This window comes from Rhinoraja longicauda, chromosome 10 (assembly GCF_053455715.1).
Source record: "Rhinoraja longicauda isolate Sanriku21f chromosome 10, sRhiLon1.1, whole genome shotgun sequence".
NCBI lineage: Eukaryota > Metazoa > Chordata > Chondrichthyes > Rajiformes > Arhynchobatidae > Rhinoraja > Rhinoraja longicauda.
The window spans coordinates 61,695,955-61,711,416 of NC_135962.1; the positions used below are offsets into that span (position 1 = coordinate 61,695,955).

General features: G+C 45.3%; 1 protein-coding gene across 1 annotated transcript in view; it reads right to left on the bottom strand.

The window, feature by feature from the left end:
- LOC144597549 (choline/ethanolamine transporter flvcr2a-like) overlaps window positions 1–15,462 on the bottom strand; it is a 109,639-nt gene that overhangs the window by 53,546 nt on the left and 40,631 nt on the right. Inside the window, exons 6-7 of the mRNA XM_078407027.1 lie at window positions 15,101–15,241; window positions 1,585–1,652 (exon numbers count right to left, since the gene is read on the bottom strand). Of these exons, the coding sequence (XP_078263153.1) occupies window positions 1,585–1,652; window positions 15,101–15,241 (209 nt within the window). The remainder of the gene's footprint in view (window positions 1–1,584; window positions 1,653–15,100; window positions 15,242–15,462) is intronic.

Genomic DNA, 15,462 nt, shown 5'->3' on the forward strand with positions numbered 1-15,462 from the left:
CCTGCGATGTCAGACCAATCGGTTGCAAACTCTGGGAACGCGACCACTCCATGTGAAGAGAGAGCATTGGGGATGTTACTGAGAATGGAGTCCATAGCATAAACAGTGGAAGGGGTGCACACCTCACAACTACCCACCTTCCCTCCCAATGTCCTGTCCCACCGTGGAGTTGTGGCTCTTACATTGGTCTCATCTGTCACCCCAGAACCCACAGAAAGGGAGTGGAGGCACGTCATCCTGGATCCCAGAGGCTGCCTAAAGGATTACCAACTGAAGAAAACGGGCCCCTCTACCATGTCACTGCAACCATTGAATGGACCCATCGGCAGGGATGTTTGACAAGCAACAGGTTTCAGAAAAAAATTAAAGCATGGAATAGAAATTAAAATTATGAAGCATTTAATCTGATTTACCTGATTAGGCGTTATCTTCTTCAGCTCTAGGCTTTTGCATGACAGAAAAAAAGAGTTGCACCACTCTGAGTAATGAATGGACCAGTATATCACAACACAAGAGCTGGTGAGGACCTGGATTTTCAGGGAGGGTTTACATCTCTGCTTCCCACACTCAACAATCCCAGCACCTGCTTTTATCAGGTGTGGATTGGAACTGCATGCCTTTAATCTGTGGCTTTACCTCCCCATGTTCCCCTCATGGGGGTACAGTGCTGGGGGATCATAAGGTCATAAGTGATGAGCAGAATTAGGCCATTCGGCCCATCAAGTCTACACCACCAATTAATCATGGCTGATGTAACTCTTCCTCCTAACCCCTTCTCCTACCTTCTCCCCATAACCATTAACCCCCTTACCAATCAAGAATCTAAGTCTGCCTTAAAAATGTCCATTGGGATATTTCTCCAATGAAAGGTAATCCTCTCTCTCCTGTGAGTCCCATTTGTATTCCCTTTCCGACCACCACTATCATCTATTTTCACCTGGCTCCCACTCCTAGTTCCAGCCACACATTCTGCCAGCAGATCCCCTCCTACATCCGATTCTTCTGCCCTTCACCTCTCCCTTAATGAGTCGTTATTATCACTTCCTACTGTCAGATTCCAGAACCTTTTGGCCCCATTATTACCCACCAGTCTCTGCCTTCCCCTCACTCCCCCTTCCCCACACCTGGTTCCATTGGCCTCTCCCCCACCATCCACTTCCAACCATCACCCACCACCCTGTCTCCCAACACCCTTCTGTCTTCCCCTCACTCCCCCACCTGCCTCATTCTTCCTACCATCCCTCACACCTCCTCCATCTACCTGTCACCTCCTGTCCACCCCTCACCCTATCCCCCTCTCTCAATGTCAGCATGGGAATCCAGCCCGAAACACCGACAGCTCCTCCCCTCCCCATTGATGCTGCTTGACCTGCTTACTTCCTCCAAATAACGTCTGATTTATTCCTCTTCTCATTGAGACATTGGAATCATCAGGCACTTGCCTTGTGACTCAGGAGAGGACAGAACTATACCCGAGGATACATACGTACCGCAGGATGCTGAGCGCGAGGTCGCTGAGATATAGAATATGCCTCAATCAGTTACCATAAGTAAGAGAAGGGCCCAAACGGACAGAGTACGTACTGGGTAATGTGTCAGCACCATCTTGTTCAGGAGGGTTGATACTGCATAATAGGAGCCCGTGTTAATTCCTGTTGATTAAAAAAAATGATTAAAGGAGTTTTCTTCCCTGCATTGTTTAAGTTAGGTTAGTTTATTTGCTGGCTGACCAGAACAATGTTAATAAAAGATTAAAAACGCAAAATTCCTTAAAATGCCAGGGCAGAAATTTCTACCTGTGTAATAAAAACAGATTTTCTAACAAATTAACAGATTAAGGTGCAGTAAAGAATCATGAGGATGTTGCCAGGACGGGAGGGTTTGAGTTATAAGGCAAGGTTGGATAGGCTGGAGCACTGGAGTCTAAGGGGTGACCTTCCAGATGTTTCTAAGATCATGAGCGGCACAGATAAGGTAGACAGTCATAGTCTTTTCCCCAAGGTAGAGTCACATGCATGGAAACAGGCCCTTCGGCCCAATTAATTCATGCCGACCAAGATGCCCCTTCTAAGCTAGTCCCATTTACCAGCGTTTGGCTCATATCCCTCTGAACCTATCCTATCCATGCACTTTTCCAAGTGACTTTTTAATGCTGTTATAGTACAGGAGTCTGAAACAACAGTGCATAGGATTATGGTGAAAGGTTCAAAGGGGTCCTGAGGAGCAACTGTTTCACAGAGGATGGTGGATATATAGAACAAGCTACCACAAGAAGTGAGAGGTGGCTACTGTTACTGTATTTAAAATAGATTTGAATAGGTATTTAGATAGGAAAGGTTTAAAGGACACACGGGTGACAGCAGATGCTGGAATCTGCTGAAGGTTTGTGGGCCAAATGCAAGCAAATGGTAGCAGCTCATGAAAGATAGTCATGGCAGACAATATTCCCTCCAGGGATGAATAAAGGTTTATCGTATTGTATCGTATCGTAAAGCACCTTGGTCAGCATGGACAAGCCTGCGTCCAAAGGCAGACACAAAAAGCTGGAGTAGCTCAACGGATCAGGCAGCATCTCTGGAGAACATGGATAGGTGACGTTTCACAGAGTGATGGAGTAGCTCAGCGGGTCAGGCAACATCTCTGGACAACATGGATAGGTGACATTTCACAGAGTGCTGGAGTAACTCAGCAGGTCAGGCAGCATCTCTGGAGAAAATAAACACCTGTTTCCAGCTGTATATTTCCATGAGTCTAGAATCTGGATTCTAGATGGAAACAGAATGTTAGCATTTCAGGCCCAGAAATTCTGATAAAGTGTGTTTGACCGGAAATATTAAATGTTTCTCTTTCTACAGTGGCTGCCTGACCTGCTGAGCTTTTCCAGCATTTTCTATTTCTTTTCCAAATGTCTACAATTGCTCCCCACCCACTGATGCTGCTCAACCTGCAGGGTTCTTCCAGCAGTTTGTTTTTAGACAATAGACAATAGGTGCAGGAGTAGGCCATTCAGCCCTTCGAGCCAGCACCGCCATTCAATGTGATCATGGCTGATCATTCTCCACTGCCTTCTGAGGCAGAGAATTCCACACCTTCACCACTCTCTGACTGAAAAAGTTCTTCCTCATCTCCGTTCTAAATGGCCTACCCCTTATTCTTAAACTGTGGCCCCTTGTTCTGGACTCCCCCAACATTGGGAACATGTTATCTGCCTCTAATGTGTCCAATCCCCTAATTATCTTATATGTTTCAATAAGATCCCCCCTGATCCTTCTAAATTCCGTTTTGATTGCCATCTGTTGCCTATCAAGAGCTACGCTTGAAGGTGATTAGTGCACATAAGAGCACTTTTACCTCTTTGCTTACTGTGTGCTAGTGGTTACCATGATGAAACCGATCACTACAATTCTTATCTCCTTAACACATTCATAGAGAGACACTTTAATAGGTGGCAATTCAATATGGAGAACTGTAACATGATAAGGATGTGATGAAGAATATGTGGAGGGTATTTGGATTCTGCCAATGATTGAATATATGAAATACAGGATACAGTTTAACGTGTGGAAGTACGAGGGTAGGTATTTGCAGAAGGATTCAAAATCAGGTTCTTATCTAAATTGAGAGATTGTGATATGCAAAGTGCAGAGGGGCCGAGGTGTTTTTATTCTCCAATCTCAAAACATCAGCAGGTAGTTGCCACGTAACCACTGTTGCAAGGGCATTGAAGTTTAGAACCAGACAAATATTGTTACAGTTCAACAGGTGTTGGTAAGGCCACGCCTGGAGGACTGAACACAGTTTAGAGTCATAGAGTGAAACAATACGGAAACAGGCCCTTTGACCCAACTCTCCCATGCCAGCCAAGATGCCTTCCTGAGTTTGTCCCAATTGCCTGCATTTGCCCATATCCCTCAAAACGTTTCATTGAAACATAGAAAATAGGTGCAGGAGGAGGCCATTCGGCCCTTCGAGCCAGCATCGCCATTCAATGTGATCATGGCTGATCATCCACAATCAGGACTCCGTTTCTGTCTTCTCCCCATATCTCTTGAATCCGCTAGTCCTAAGAGCTCTATCTAACTCTCTTTTGAATGCATCCAGTTAATCGGCCTCCACTGCCTTCTGAGGCAGAGAATTCCACCAATTCATAACTCTCTGGGTGAAAAAGGTTGTACAGGGCCCTAGTGAGACCGCACCTGAGTACTGTGTGCAGTTTTGGTCTCCAAATTTGAGGAAGGATATTCTTGCTATTAAGGTCGTGCAGCCTAGGTTTACTAGATTAATTCCCGGAATGGCAGGATTGTCGTATGTTGAAAGACTGGAGCGACTAAGCTTATATACACTGGAACTTAGAAGGATGAGAAGGGATCTTATTGAAACATATAAGATTATTAAGGGGCTGGATACGTTAGAGGCAGGAAACATGTTCCCAATGTTGGAGGAGTCCAGAACCAGGTGCCACAGTTTAAGAATAAGGGGTAGGCCATTTAGAACGGAGATGAGGAAAAACTTTTTCAGTCAGAGAGTTGTAAATCTGTGGAATTCTCTGCCTCAGAAGGCAGTGGAGGCCAGTTCTCTGAATGCTTTCAAGAGAGAGCTAGATAGAGCTCTTAAGGATAGCGGAGTCAGGGGGTATGGGGAGAAGGCAGGAACGGGTTACTGATTGAGAATGATCAGCAATGATCACATTGCATGGTGGTGCTGGCTCAAAGGGCCGAATGGCCTACTCCTGCATCTATTGTTTTCCTCATCTCAGTTCTAAATGGCTTACCCCTTATTAGAAACATAGAAAATAGGTGCAGGAGGAGGCCATTCGGCCCTTCGAGCCAGCACCGCCATTCATTGTGATCATGGTTGATCATCCACAATCAGTAACCCGTGCCTGCCTTCTCCCCATATCCCTTGATTCCACTAGCCCCTAGAGCTCTATCTAACTCTCTCTTAAATCCATCCAGTGATTTGGCCTCCACTGTCCTCTGTGGCAGAGAATTCCACAAATTCACAACTCTCTGGATGAAAAGGTTCCTTCTCACCTGAGTTTTAAATGGCCTCCCCTTTATTCTTAAACTGTGGCCCCTGGTTCTAGACTCCCCCAACATCGGGAACATGTTTCCTGCATCTAGCTTGTCCAATCCTTTAATAATGTTATATGTTTCTATAAGATCCCCTCTCACCCGTCTAAATTCCAATGAATACAAGCCCAGTCGTTCCATTCTTTCATCATATGTCAGTCCCGCCACCCCGAGAATTAACCTGGTAAACCTACGCTGCACTCCCTCAATAGCAAGAATGTCCTTCCTCAAATTAGGAGACCAAAACTGCACACAATACTCCAGGTGTGGTCTCACCAGGACCCTGTAAAACTGCAGAAGGACCTCTTTGCTCCGATACTCAAATCCACTTGTTATGAAGGCCAACATGCCATTAGCTTTCTTCAATGCCTGTTGTACCTGCATGCCTACTTTCAGTGACTGATGTACAAGGACACCCAGGTCTCGTTGCACTTCCCCTTTTCCGAATCTGACACCATTCAGATATTAATCTGCCTTCTTCTTCTTGCCACCAAATTGGATAACCTCACATTTATCCACATTATACTGCATCTGCCATGTATCTGCCCACTATCCCACTGCCCACATCACCCAACCTATCCAAGTCACCCTGCATCCTCATAGCATCCTCTTCACAGTTCACCCTGACACCCAGCATTGTGTCATCTGCAAATTTGCTAATGTTACTTTTAATTCCTTCATCTAAACCATTAATATATTGTAAATAGCTGCAGTCTCAGCACCAAGACTTGCGACACCTCACTAGTCACTGCCTGCCATTCTGAAAGGAACCCGTTAATCCCTACTCTTAATTAACCAACCAATTTTCTATCCATGTCAATACCCCATCCCCAATACCATGTGGTCTAATTTTGCCCACAAATCTCCAGTGTGGGACCTTTTCAAAGGCTTCCTGAAAGTCCAGATACACCACATCCACTGGCTCTCCCGTATCCTATTTACTTGTTATATCCTAAAAAAATATTCCAGAAGATTAGACAAGCAAGATTTCTCCTTCATAAATCCATGCTGACTTGGACCGATCCTGTTACTGCTATCCAAATACGTCGCTATTACATCTTTAACAATTGACTCCAGCATCTTCCCCACCACCAATGTCAGGCTAACTGGTCTATAATTCCCTGCTTTCCCTCCCTCCTTTCTTAAAAAGTGGGATAACATTAGCTACCCTCCCATCCACAGGAACTGATCCAGAACCTATAGAACATTGGAACCCTGGGATGCAGACCATCGGGCCCTGGGGATTTATCAGCCTTCAGTCCCATCAGTCTACCCAACACCATTTCATGACTAATGTGAGTTTCCTACCTTGGCTCCAGGGAAAACTTCCAGTCTGTCCAGTCTCTCCATTTAATTCAAGCCCTCTGGTCTGGGCAACATTTGCTCACTTATTTAGAAAGGATTGGAAGCAGTCCAAAAGAGATTTAATAAACTTAATCTTGGGATAGAATCATAGAATACTCATGGAAATGCACAGCATAGAAATGGGCCCTTATTGCCTCCCCACCCTTTCTCTAAGCAGCAGGTGGCTGGGCGAGGAGCCAAATGCCTCGCTTTGTTGTAAGGTGATCTGAAGAAATGGAAACCAAAATCAAAGAATGAAAATAAAGAGATCGTGCTCAGGGTTTGCTAAATACACAAAAGGGACAAGCCCAGTACGCCAACTTAGTCAGCATGAGCAAGATGGGCCAAAGGGCCTGTTTCCGTGCTGTACAGCTCTATAACTCTAAACTACAAGGTATCACAAAATGCTGGAGTAACTCAGCGGGTCAGGCAGCATCTCTGGAAAGAAGGAATAGGTGACGTTTCGAGGCGAGACCCTTCTACAGACTAACTCTAAAGTGACCACCTTCTTATTTCTCAGTCCCCCCCCCGATTGTCTCACTGGAAAGACCTCAGGAATATCTTCAGGTACTGCTGTGATGTTCTCCCAAAATCAAAAACTTAGCTCTCTCTCCTCTCTTATCTCTAACTATCACACCTGTAGCATCTGTATCCCGGGGTATTGAGCTGCCAGTCCTGTCCCTCTCTCAGCCGTGTTTCTGTAATAGGTATAATGTTTTGGTTCATGTACCAATCAATTCCCTCTCTTACCCATCAAATGAATGCAGTTCAGTCTATCACACCTTCCTCACTCCCCATCCTGCCCCCGTCTGTCATGTAACTGAACCTTCTTGCTTAAACCACTGCCGCTCTGTGTCACTCTCCCTAGCTAGACGAATTTACCCACTACTGCTCTGCTCTAGACTAATTAAAATCCTCATTTGTAGCTCTGGCAAATCTCCATGCCAGGTCCCCCATGATCAGTTGATTCAGAGGATTAAGATGCACAGGACCCACAGTGACTTGGATTCAAGTCAGGATAGATTGGATCAAAGTTCGCTTGGCATAGAAGACAGAGGGCATTGGTGGAGGGGGTTATTTTATAAATGATTTGAATGAAAATGTAGGCAGGCTGAGTAGTAAATTTGCAGTTGGCATTAAAAAAACAAAATCGACAGAGTTGTTGTTGGTGAGGGAGGATTTTAAAGGATTCAGCTGGATATAGATCAGTTAGAAACATTGGCAAAGAATTGGCAGATGATGTTTAATCCAGACAGTATTAAATGGTGCACTTTGAGAGGTCAAAATAAAAGGAAAGTATTCAGCAATCCAAAGCTCCCTCAAGGTTGCAACATAAGTATATTGAGCGATGACAAAGACAGATGCTATGCTTGCCTTCATCGGGCAGGGCAGCAGGTATACCAATCAGGAAGTCACGTTACAGCTTTACATAACTGGTTTGGCCGCATTTTTGGTACTGTGTGCTAGTTCTGGTTTCCCCATTACAGGAAGGATGTGGAGGCTTTGGAAAGGGTGCAGAGAGGTTTATCTGGAAGTGAAGTGAGTGTTAACATTCAAAGTGAAAACATCAGGAGAGCTTGGAGGGTTGAGTGGGCAATCAATCCTGGCCCAGTAGTCTGAAAAAGCTGGCAAAGCCATGAAGGACCAAATGGCCTGCTCCTCTGCTCCAGCATTTCTGATTATCTCCAGTGACTGTGGTGACAATGATCTTTGTTTGTAACAGGCAAGGTCAGCAACTCATTTGTAATCTGGTTAGTGAAGTAAGAGGAGTATTGTGGAGTGGAAGTGACTCTTTGGTAGCACTGACTGACCAGCTGGTACACAGGGCGCGTGTTGTCGCTTTGGTAGCACTGAATGACCAGCTGGTACACAGGGCGTGTGTTGACTCTTTGGTAGCACTGACTGACCAGCTGGTTAACAGGGCGTGTGTTGACTCTTTGGTAGCACTGACTGACCAGCTGGTACACAAGGCGTGTGTTGACTCTTTGGTAGCACTGACTGACCAGCTGGTTAACAGGGCGTGTGTTGACTCTTTGGTAGCACTGAATGACCAGCTGGTTAACAGGGCGTGTGTTGACTCTTTGGTAGCACTGAATGACCAGCTGGTTAACAGGGCGTGTGTTGACTCTTTGGTAGCACTGAATGACCAGCTGGTACACAGGGCGTGTGTTGACTCTTTGGTAGCACTGAATGACCAGCTGGTACACAAGGCGGATCTTTCCAAGAGCAGATTAGAAAACAGGAGGTGGGAAAAAGTGAACATTGCAGCCCCCGAGTTTGGTGAGAATGGAATTCCTGTGCAGAGGAAAAAGAACATAGAATAGTAATAGCAAGGCCTCGCTGTTAAAGGGGATTAAATGTCATGCTTACATGGGAAAGCCTTGCCGGCAGTTGGCTATATCGATCCATCAGCTGTAAGCAGATCACTGGCCAGGTGTTAACTCGATACCAGTGACCGGCTGCCAGGCCAGTTTCAACTGGTTCGTGTCAGAAAGGTATTTATAGGGAGATATTTATAGGGAGACAGCGGGGGAGTGGACACCTCCCCATCCACATCGGTGATGCTGAGTTTGAAAGAGTCAGCAGCTTTAAGTTCCTCGGTGTGTACATCACTGAGGACCTTTCCTGGACACTGCACACGAACACAATAACAAAGAAGGCCCACCAGCGGCTCTTTTTCCTGAGAAGACTGAGGAAGTTTGGCATAAACGCCAGCATCCTCACAAACTTCTACAGATGCACCATCGAGAGCCTGCTGACGGGCTGCATTACAGTCTGGTACGGGAACTGTTCTGCCCACAGCCACAAATCACTACAGAGAGTGGTGAAGACGGCACAGCACATCACTGGCAACTGTCTCCCGGCCATTCAGGACATTTTCTACCGGCGATGCCTGCGGAAGGCACGCAGCATCATCAAGGACCACAGCCACCCAGCATGCAGATGTTCTCCTTGTTACCGTCAGGCAGACGATACAGGAGTATGGCTGCGCGTACCACCAGACTTAAGAACAGTTTCTACCATCAGGCCATCAGGCTTCTGAACTCATAAACACATTTCAAATCATATATGTTGATTATTTTTAATATTGTCTTTTTAACTATTTTTAATATTATCTTTTTACCTTACTAATGTCATTTGTTATCTTATTTATCCTTGGAATATTACTGCTGAGGTGACCCGTTGTCTTGTCAAATATATTTCATTGTACAGTTGACCCTGTGCCAAACTACATATGACAAATAAAATTTATTATTATTATTATATATTTGGAAGAACACGGTGGAGTGTGTTGGCATTGTTGCAAATCAGTAGCAGGAGTTTGGTGCAACAAAAGCTACAAGAATTAAATAAGATTTTACAGTTGTATGTGGAATGGCAAAAACAGCATTTATTGCTTATCCCAAGATGCCCTGGGAATGAGCGACTCACCGGGCCACTTCCAAGGGAAGCCTCCTCCCAGTTCTGTGGGTGTGGAGTCACATACAGGCCAGAGAGAAAAGACAGGGACTTGATTTAAACATGGTCTGGTGTATTCACCATCACTACTTCATGTGTCAGCCATTTTTCACTCGGATTCGTTTAATAACCAGATCAAATTCTCCAGCCACTGTGACGTGGGATTTCTATTTGCAGATCATTGATCCAGCCCTTGATTTATTAGTCAGTAAATTAACTGTATTACTACCATGCCACCATACCATTCAAGCTTGTTAACACGCACACTGATGGAATTCTACACAAACAGGCTTCAGCTTCATGTAGAACATAGTAACGTACTCTAAAAGGGCAGCCCCCGTGAGACGCCAGATAGGATTGCCAAACCTCCCAGCTAGTCTGAAATTCCCAGAATCGTAGCTTGACCTTCCAACCATAGCTTGCCAGCAGCCTGGGAGAGAAAATAATTAACAAAGCTTCTGTTTTGAACTGGATCGAGTCAGTCAGCATCACTTATTTTAGTTTAGTTTAGTTTAGAGATACGGTGCGGAAACAGGCCCTTCGGCCCACTGGGTCCACGCCGATCAGCGATCCCCACACATGAACACTATCCTACACCCACTAGGGACAATTTTTACATTTACCAAGCCAATTAACCTACAAACCTGAACGTCTTTGGAGTGTGGGAGGAAACCGAAGATCTCGGAGAAAACCCACGCAGGTCACAGGGAGAACGTACAAACTCCGTACAGACAGCACCCGTAGTCGGGATATCTTTCCAGTTAAAGGAAAATTGTTTCTTTTCTGAGCCAACATTCGATCAAATGTGGTCGACGAGGGGACAGCTTTTCCGGAGCTGGATAATCGACTTCACACAACTGTGGAAGTGCTCAGCCCCAAGACAGGGCTCAGTTCTGCTGCCAAGGATAGACCCCCTGCCACCTCACACCGACCATGGAACACACCTCAGAGACACAAGAGACTGCAGAAGCTGCATTCTGGAGCAAATATAAACACTGCAGGAGCTCAGCACGTCAGGCAGCAAAGGTCAACCAACCCAAAGGAAGGGTTCCAACCTGAAACCTCGGCCGTCCATTTCCCACTCCTGATGCAGCCTGACCAAATGAGTTCCTCCAACATTTTACCTCCAACAGTTTTTCCAATGGTCCACAGAATATTTTGACCTAGTGGTCAAATGTTTAATATTCTCAAGACAGACACAAAATGCTGGAGTAACTCAGGGGGACAGGCAGCATCTCCAGAGAGAAGGAATGGGTGACATTTCTGGTAGAGACCCCTCACCAGACTGAAAGTTGCGGGAAAGGGCAACGAGAGATGTAGACGATGCTGTAGAGAAACATGGAAGACACTAAGGAAGACATAAATAATTTGCCGGAAATAGCAGGGGACCGGGGGTCAAATGAGATGGAGGAACTGAGTGAAATCCAGGTTAGTCGGGAAGTGGTGTTAGGTAAATTGAATGGATTAAAGGCCGATAAATCCCCAGGGCCAGCTAGGCTGCATCCCAGAGTGCTTAAGGAGGTAGCCCCATAAATAGTGGATGCATTAGTGATAATTTTTCAAAACGCTTTAGATTCTGGAGTAGTTCCTGAGGATTGGAGGGTAGCTAATGTAACCCCACTTTTGAAAAAGGGAGGGAGAGAGAAAACAGGGAATTACAGACCAGTTAGTCTAACATCGGTAGTGGGGAAAATGCTAGAGTCAGTTATTAAAGATGGGATAGCAGCACATTTGGAAAGTGGTGAAATCATTGGACAAAGTCAGCATGGATTTATGAAAGGTAAATCATGTCTGACGAATCTTATAGAATTTTTCGAGGATGTAACTAGTAGAGTGGATAAGGGAGAACCAGTGGATGTGTTATATCTGGACTTCCAGAAGGCTTTCGACAAGGTCCCACATAAGAGATTAGTATGCAAACTTAAAGCACACGGTATTGTGGGTTCAGTATTGATGTGGATAGAGAATTGGCTGGCAGACAGGAAGCAAAGAGTAGGAATAAACGGGTCCTTTTCAGAATGGCAGGCAGTGACTAGTGGGGTACCGCAAGGCTCAGTGCTGGGACCCCAGCTATTTACAATATATATTAATGATTTGGATGAATGCAACATCTCCAAGTTTGCGGACGACACGAAGCTGGGGGGCAGTGTTACCTGTGAGGAGGATGCTAGGAGGCTGCAACGTGACTTGGATAGGTTAGGTGAGTGGGCAAATGCATGGCAGATAATGTGGATAAATGTGAGGTTATCCACTTTGGTGGCAAGAACAGGAAAGCAGACTATTATCTGAATGGTGGCCGATTAGGAGAAGGGGAAATGCATCGAGACCTGGGTGTCGTGGTACACCAGTCATTGAAAGTAGGCATGCAGGTGCAGCAGGCAGTGAAGAAAGCGAATGGTATGTTGGCATTCATAGCGAGGGGATTTGAGTATAGGAGCAGGGAGGTTCTGCTGCAGTTGTAAAGGGCATTGGTGAGACCACACCTGGAGTATAGCGTACAGTTTTGGTCTCCTAATCTGAGGAAAGACATTCATGCCATAGAGGGAGTACAGAGAAGGTTCACCAGATTGATTCCTGGGATGGCAGGACTTTCATATGAAGAAAGACTGGATAGACTCGGCTTGTACTCGCTGGAATTTAGAAGATTGAGGGGGGATCTTATAGAAACTTACAAAATTCTTAAGGGGTTGGACAGGCTAGATGCAGGAAGATTGTTCCCGATGTTGGGGAAGTCCAGAACAAGGGGTCACAGTTTAAGGATAAGGGGGAAGTCTTTGAGGACCGAGATGAGAACGTTTTTTTTCACACAGAGAGTGGTGAATCTGTGGAATTCTCTGCCACAGAAGGTATTTGAGGCCAGTTCATTGGCTATATTTAAGAGGGAGTTAGATGTGGTCCTTGTGGCTAAAGGGATCAGGGGGTATGGAGAGAAGGCAGGTACGGGATACTGAGTTGGATGATCAGCCATGATCATATTGAATGGCAGTGCAGGCTCTATGTTTCTATGTTTCTATGGAACAAATGAATGAAAGATATGCAAAATATTAACAACGATAAAGAAAACAGGTGTTTGTTAGCTGTATCTAGGTGAGAACGAAAAGTTAGTGTGACCTGGGTGGGGGAGGGATGGAGAGAGAAGGTCTGCAGAGGTTACTTGAAGTTAGAGAAATCAATATTCATACGCCTGGGCTGTAAACTGCCCAAGTGAAATATGAGGTGCTGTTCCTCCAATTTGCAATTAGCCTCACTCTGACAATGGAGGAGGCCTGGGACAGAAAGGTCAGTGTGGGAATGGGAAGGGGAATTAAAGTGTTTAGCAACCTGGAGATAGGTAGTTTCTGTATACTCTGAGGTTTGTGGTTGCTTCCCTGAACACAATAGGTGCAGGAGTAGGCCATTCGGCCCTTCGAGCCAGCACCACCATTCAATGTGATCATGGCTGATCATTCTCAATCAGTACCCCGTTCCTGCCTTCTCTCCATACCCCCTGACTCCGCTATCCTTAAGAGCTCTATCTAGCTCTCTCTTGAATACATTCCAATCAGTGTAGTCAAAGCAGGACTGTCGTTTTTCAATGCCCTCGCTTGTCCACCTTTTCGTTGTTCTGACCACAGGCGTAGCAGATTTTAGTTTCTGCCTGTAGGTCGGAATAAGGTGAACTAAACAATGATCAGAGAAACCCAGAACCGCCTGGGGAAAGGAGCGATATGCGTTCTTGATTGAAGTGTAGCAGTGATCGAGTTTTCTCTCCCCTCTGGTCGGGCAGGTAACATGAAGTCTGTACTGTGGGAGCTCACGACTGAGGTTAGCCTTGTTAAAGTCCCCCAAACATTAAACATTTCACTCACATGTTTAAACCGTAATGTTGTATTCTTAATGTTTTAATGTTTTATGCATTATTCTTAATTGTTTACTGTATGTTCATGTTGTTACTTGTGAGTGAAGCACCAAGGCACATTCCTTGTATGTGTACATACTTGGCCAATAAACTTATAAACTTTAAAAAAACAAAACACATCAGAGAAAACCCCAGTTGTGGGATTCTTTCAGATGCTGCTCACCCACTTTCCATTCCCCCCCCCCTCCCTCCCTCCCTCCCTCCCTCTCACAGGTGCTACTGCTGGCCTGCAGACTGCTGGCTGGAGGAGCCAGAATGACGTGACCCCACCCTCCATCTAAGTTTCCATGCTGCAGCTTGCCAAGTCACAATACACAATAGACAATAGGTGCAGGACTAGGCCATTCAGCCCTTCGAGCCAGCACCGCCATTCAATGCGATCATGGCTGATCACTCTCAATCAGTACCCCGTTCCTGCCTTCTCCCCATACCCCCTCACTCCGCTATCCTTAAGAGCTCTATCCAGCTCTCTCTTGAAAGCATCCAACGAACTGGCCTCCACTGCCTTCTGAGGCAGAGAATTCCACACCTTCACCACTCTCTGACTGAAAAAGTTCTTCCTCATCTCCGTTCTAAATGGCCTACCCCTTATTCTTAAACTGTGGCCCCTTGTTCTGGACTCCCCCAACATTGGGAACATGTTTCCTGCCTCTAATGTGTCCAATCCCCTAATTATCTTATATGTTTCAATAAGATCCCCCCCGCATCCTTCTAAATTCCAGTGTATACAAGCCTAATTGCTCCAGCCTAGGGTTGGCTCAGTCTTCAATCACCTAAGGCGTGGGTGTTGGTAGAAGCAACCTATAGCCCTGGAAGGACTATTGTTTTCTTTTGTAACGGGTCAATGCTCGTGGATCCTGGGATATAAGTGAGTCTCGGTGAAGACCAGATTGACTATAACTCGCAGAGCAATGGATCAAGAGCTGAAAGCCTGTGATTAGTCTCTGTACCTTCAGTTGCAAACCTCTCTGATTCTTTGACAACAACCCAGGTGCTGTGCTGGGTGCGAGGGGCGGTAATGCTATGTATGGACTGAAAAGCTGAGGAGCAAAAACTATATGGAACTATGTAGGAAGTTTACCAAGAAAGTAAAATGTGTACAACTTCCTGTTTTGTGTATTTTCTACTAAATTGTGTGTGGCTAATAGGTGTTACTTGTAACAGTGAATTTACTGAAACCTGGTTCTAGCAGAATGCTCGACCTTAGATGTGCTAATCACCAGAAAAACAAATGTGAATACCAACCGTAAACAAGAGGACCGACAGGAAAATTCAATGCAATTATCATGTTGGGTGGGAGAAGTGATAAATGAACAGAGAAGCTTACCATAGGTTACAATAAGCAGGAAGAATGGTATACTTTTGATCATCTGCAGAATAGACTGGAGATGGGAGTAGTCCTGGTGAGAGCTGGCATGGATAGCTGCTTGTGCTTGGCTCGGTGGAATATCCGGCTTCTCCTGAAACACTGAAACAAAGGAAATCAATTAGTAACGACCACACACTTAACTCATCATTAAAAACTCAACAACAAACGATCATTGTGATTCACTAAAATCAGAAACATTTAAAGTTGACCCATCCGTTTTCTACATTTCAGTTTTGATTGTGCGAACCGAGAGAAAATGTGGAAATAATCAATAATAATATAGCCAAGTATAACAGATGAACTGTGTTTACATTAATGTT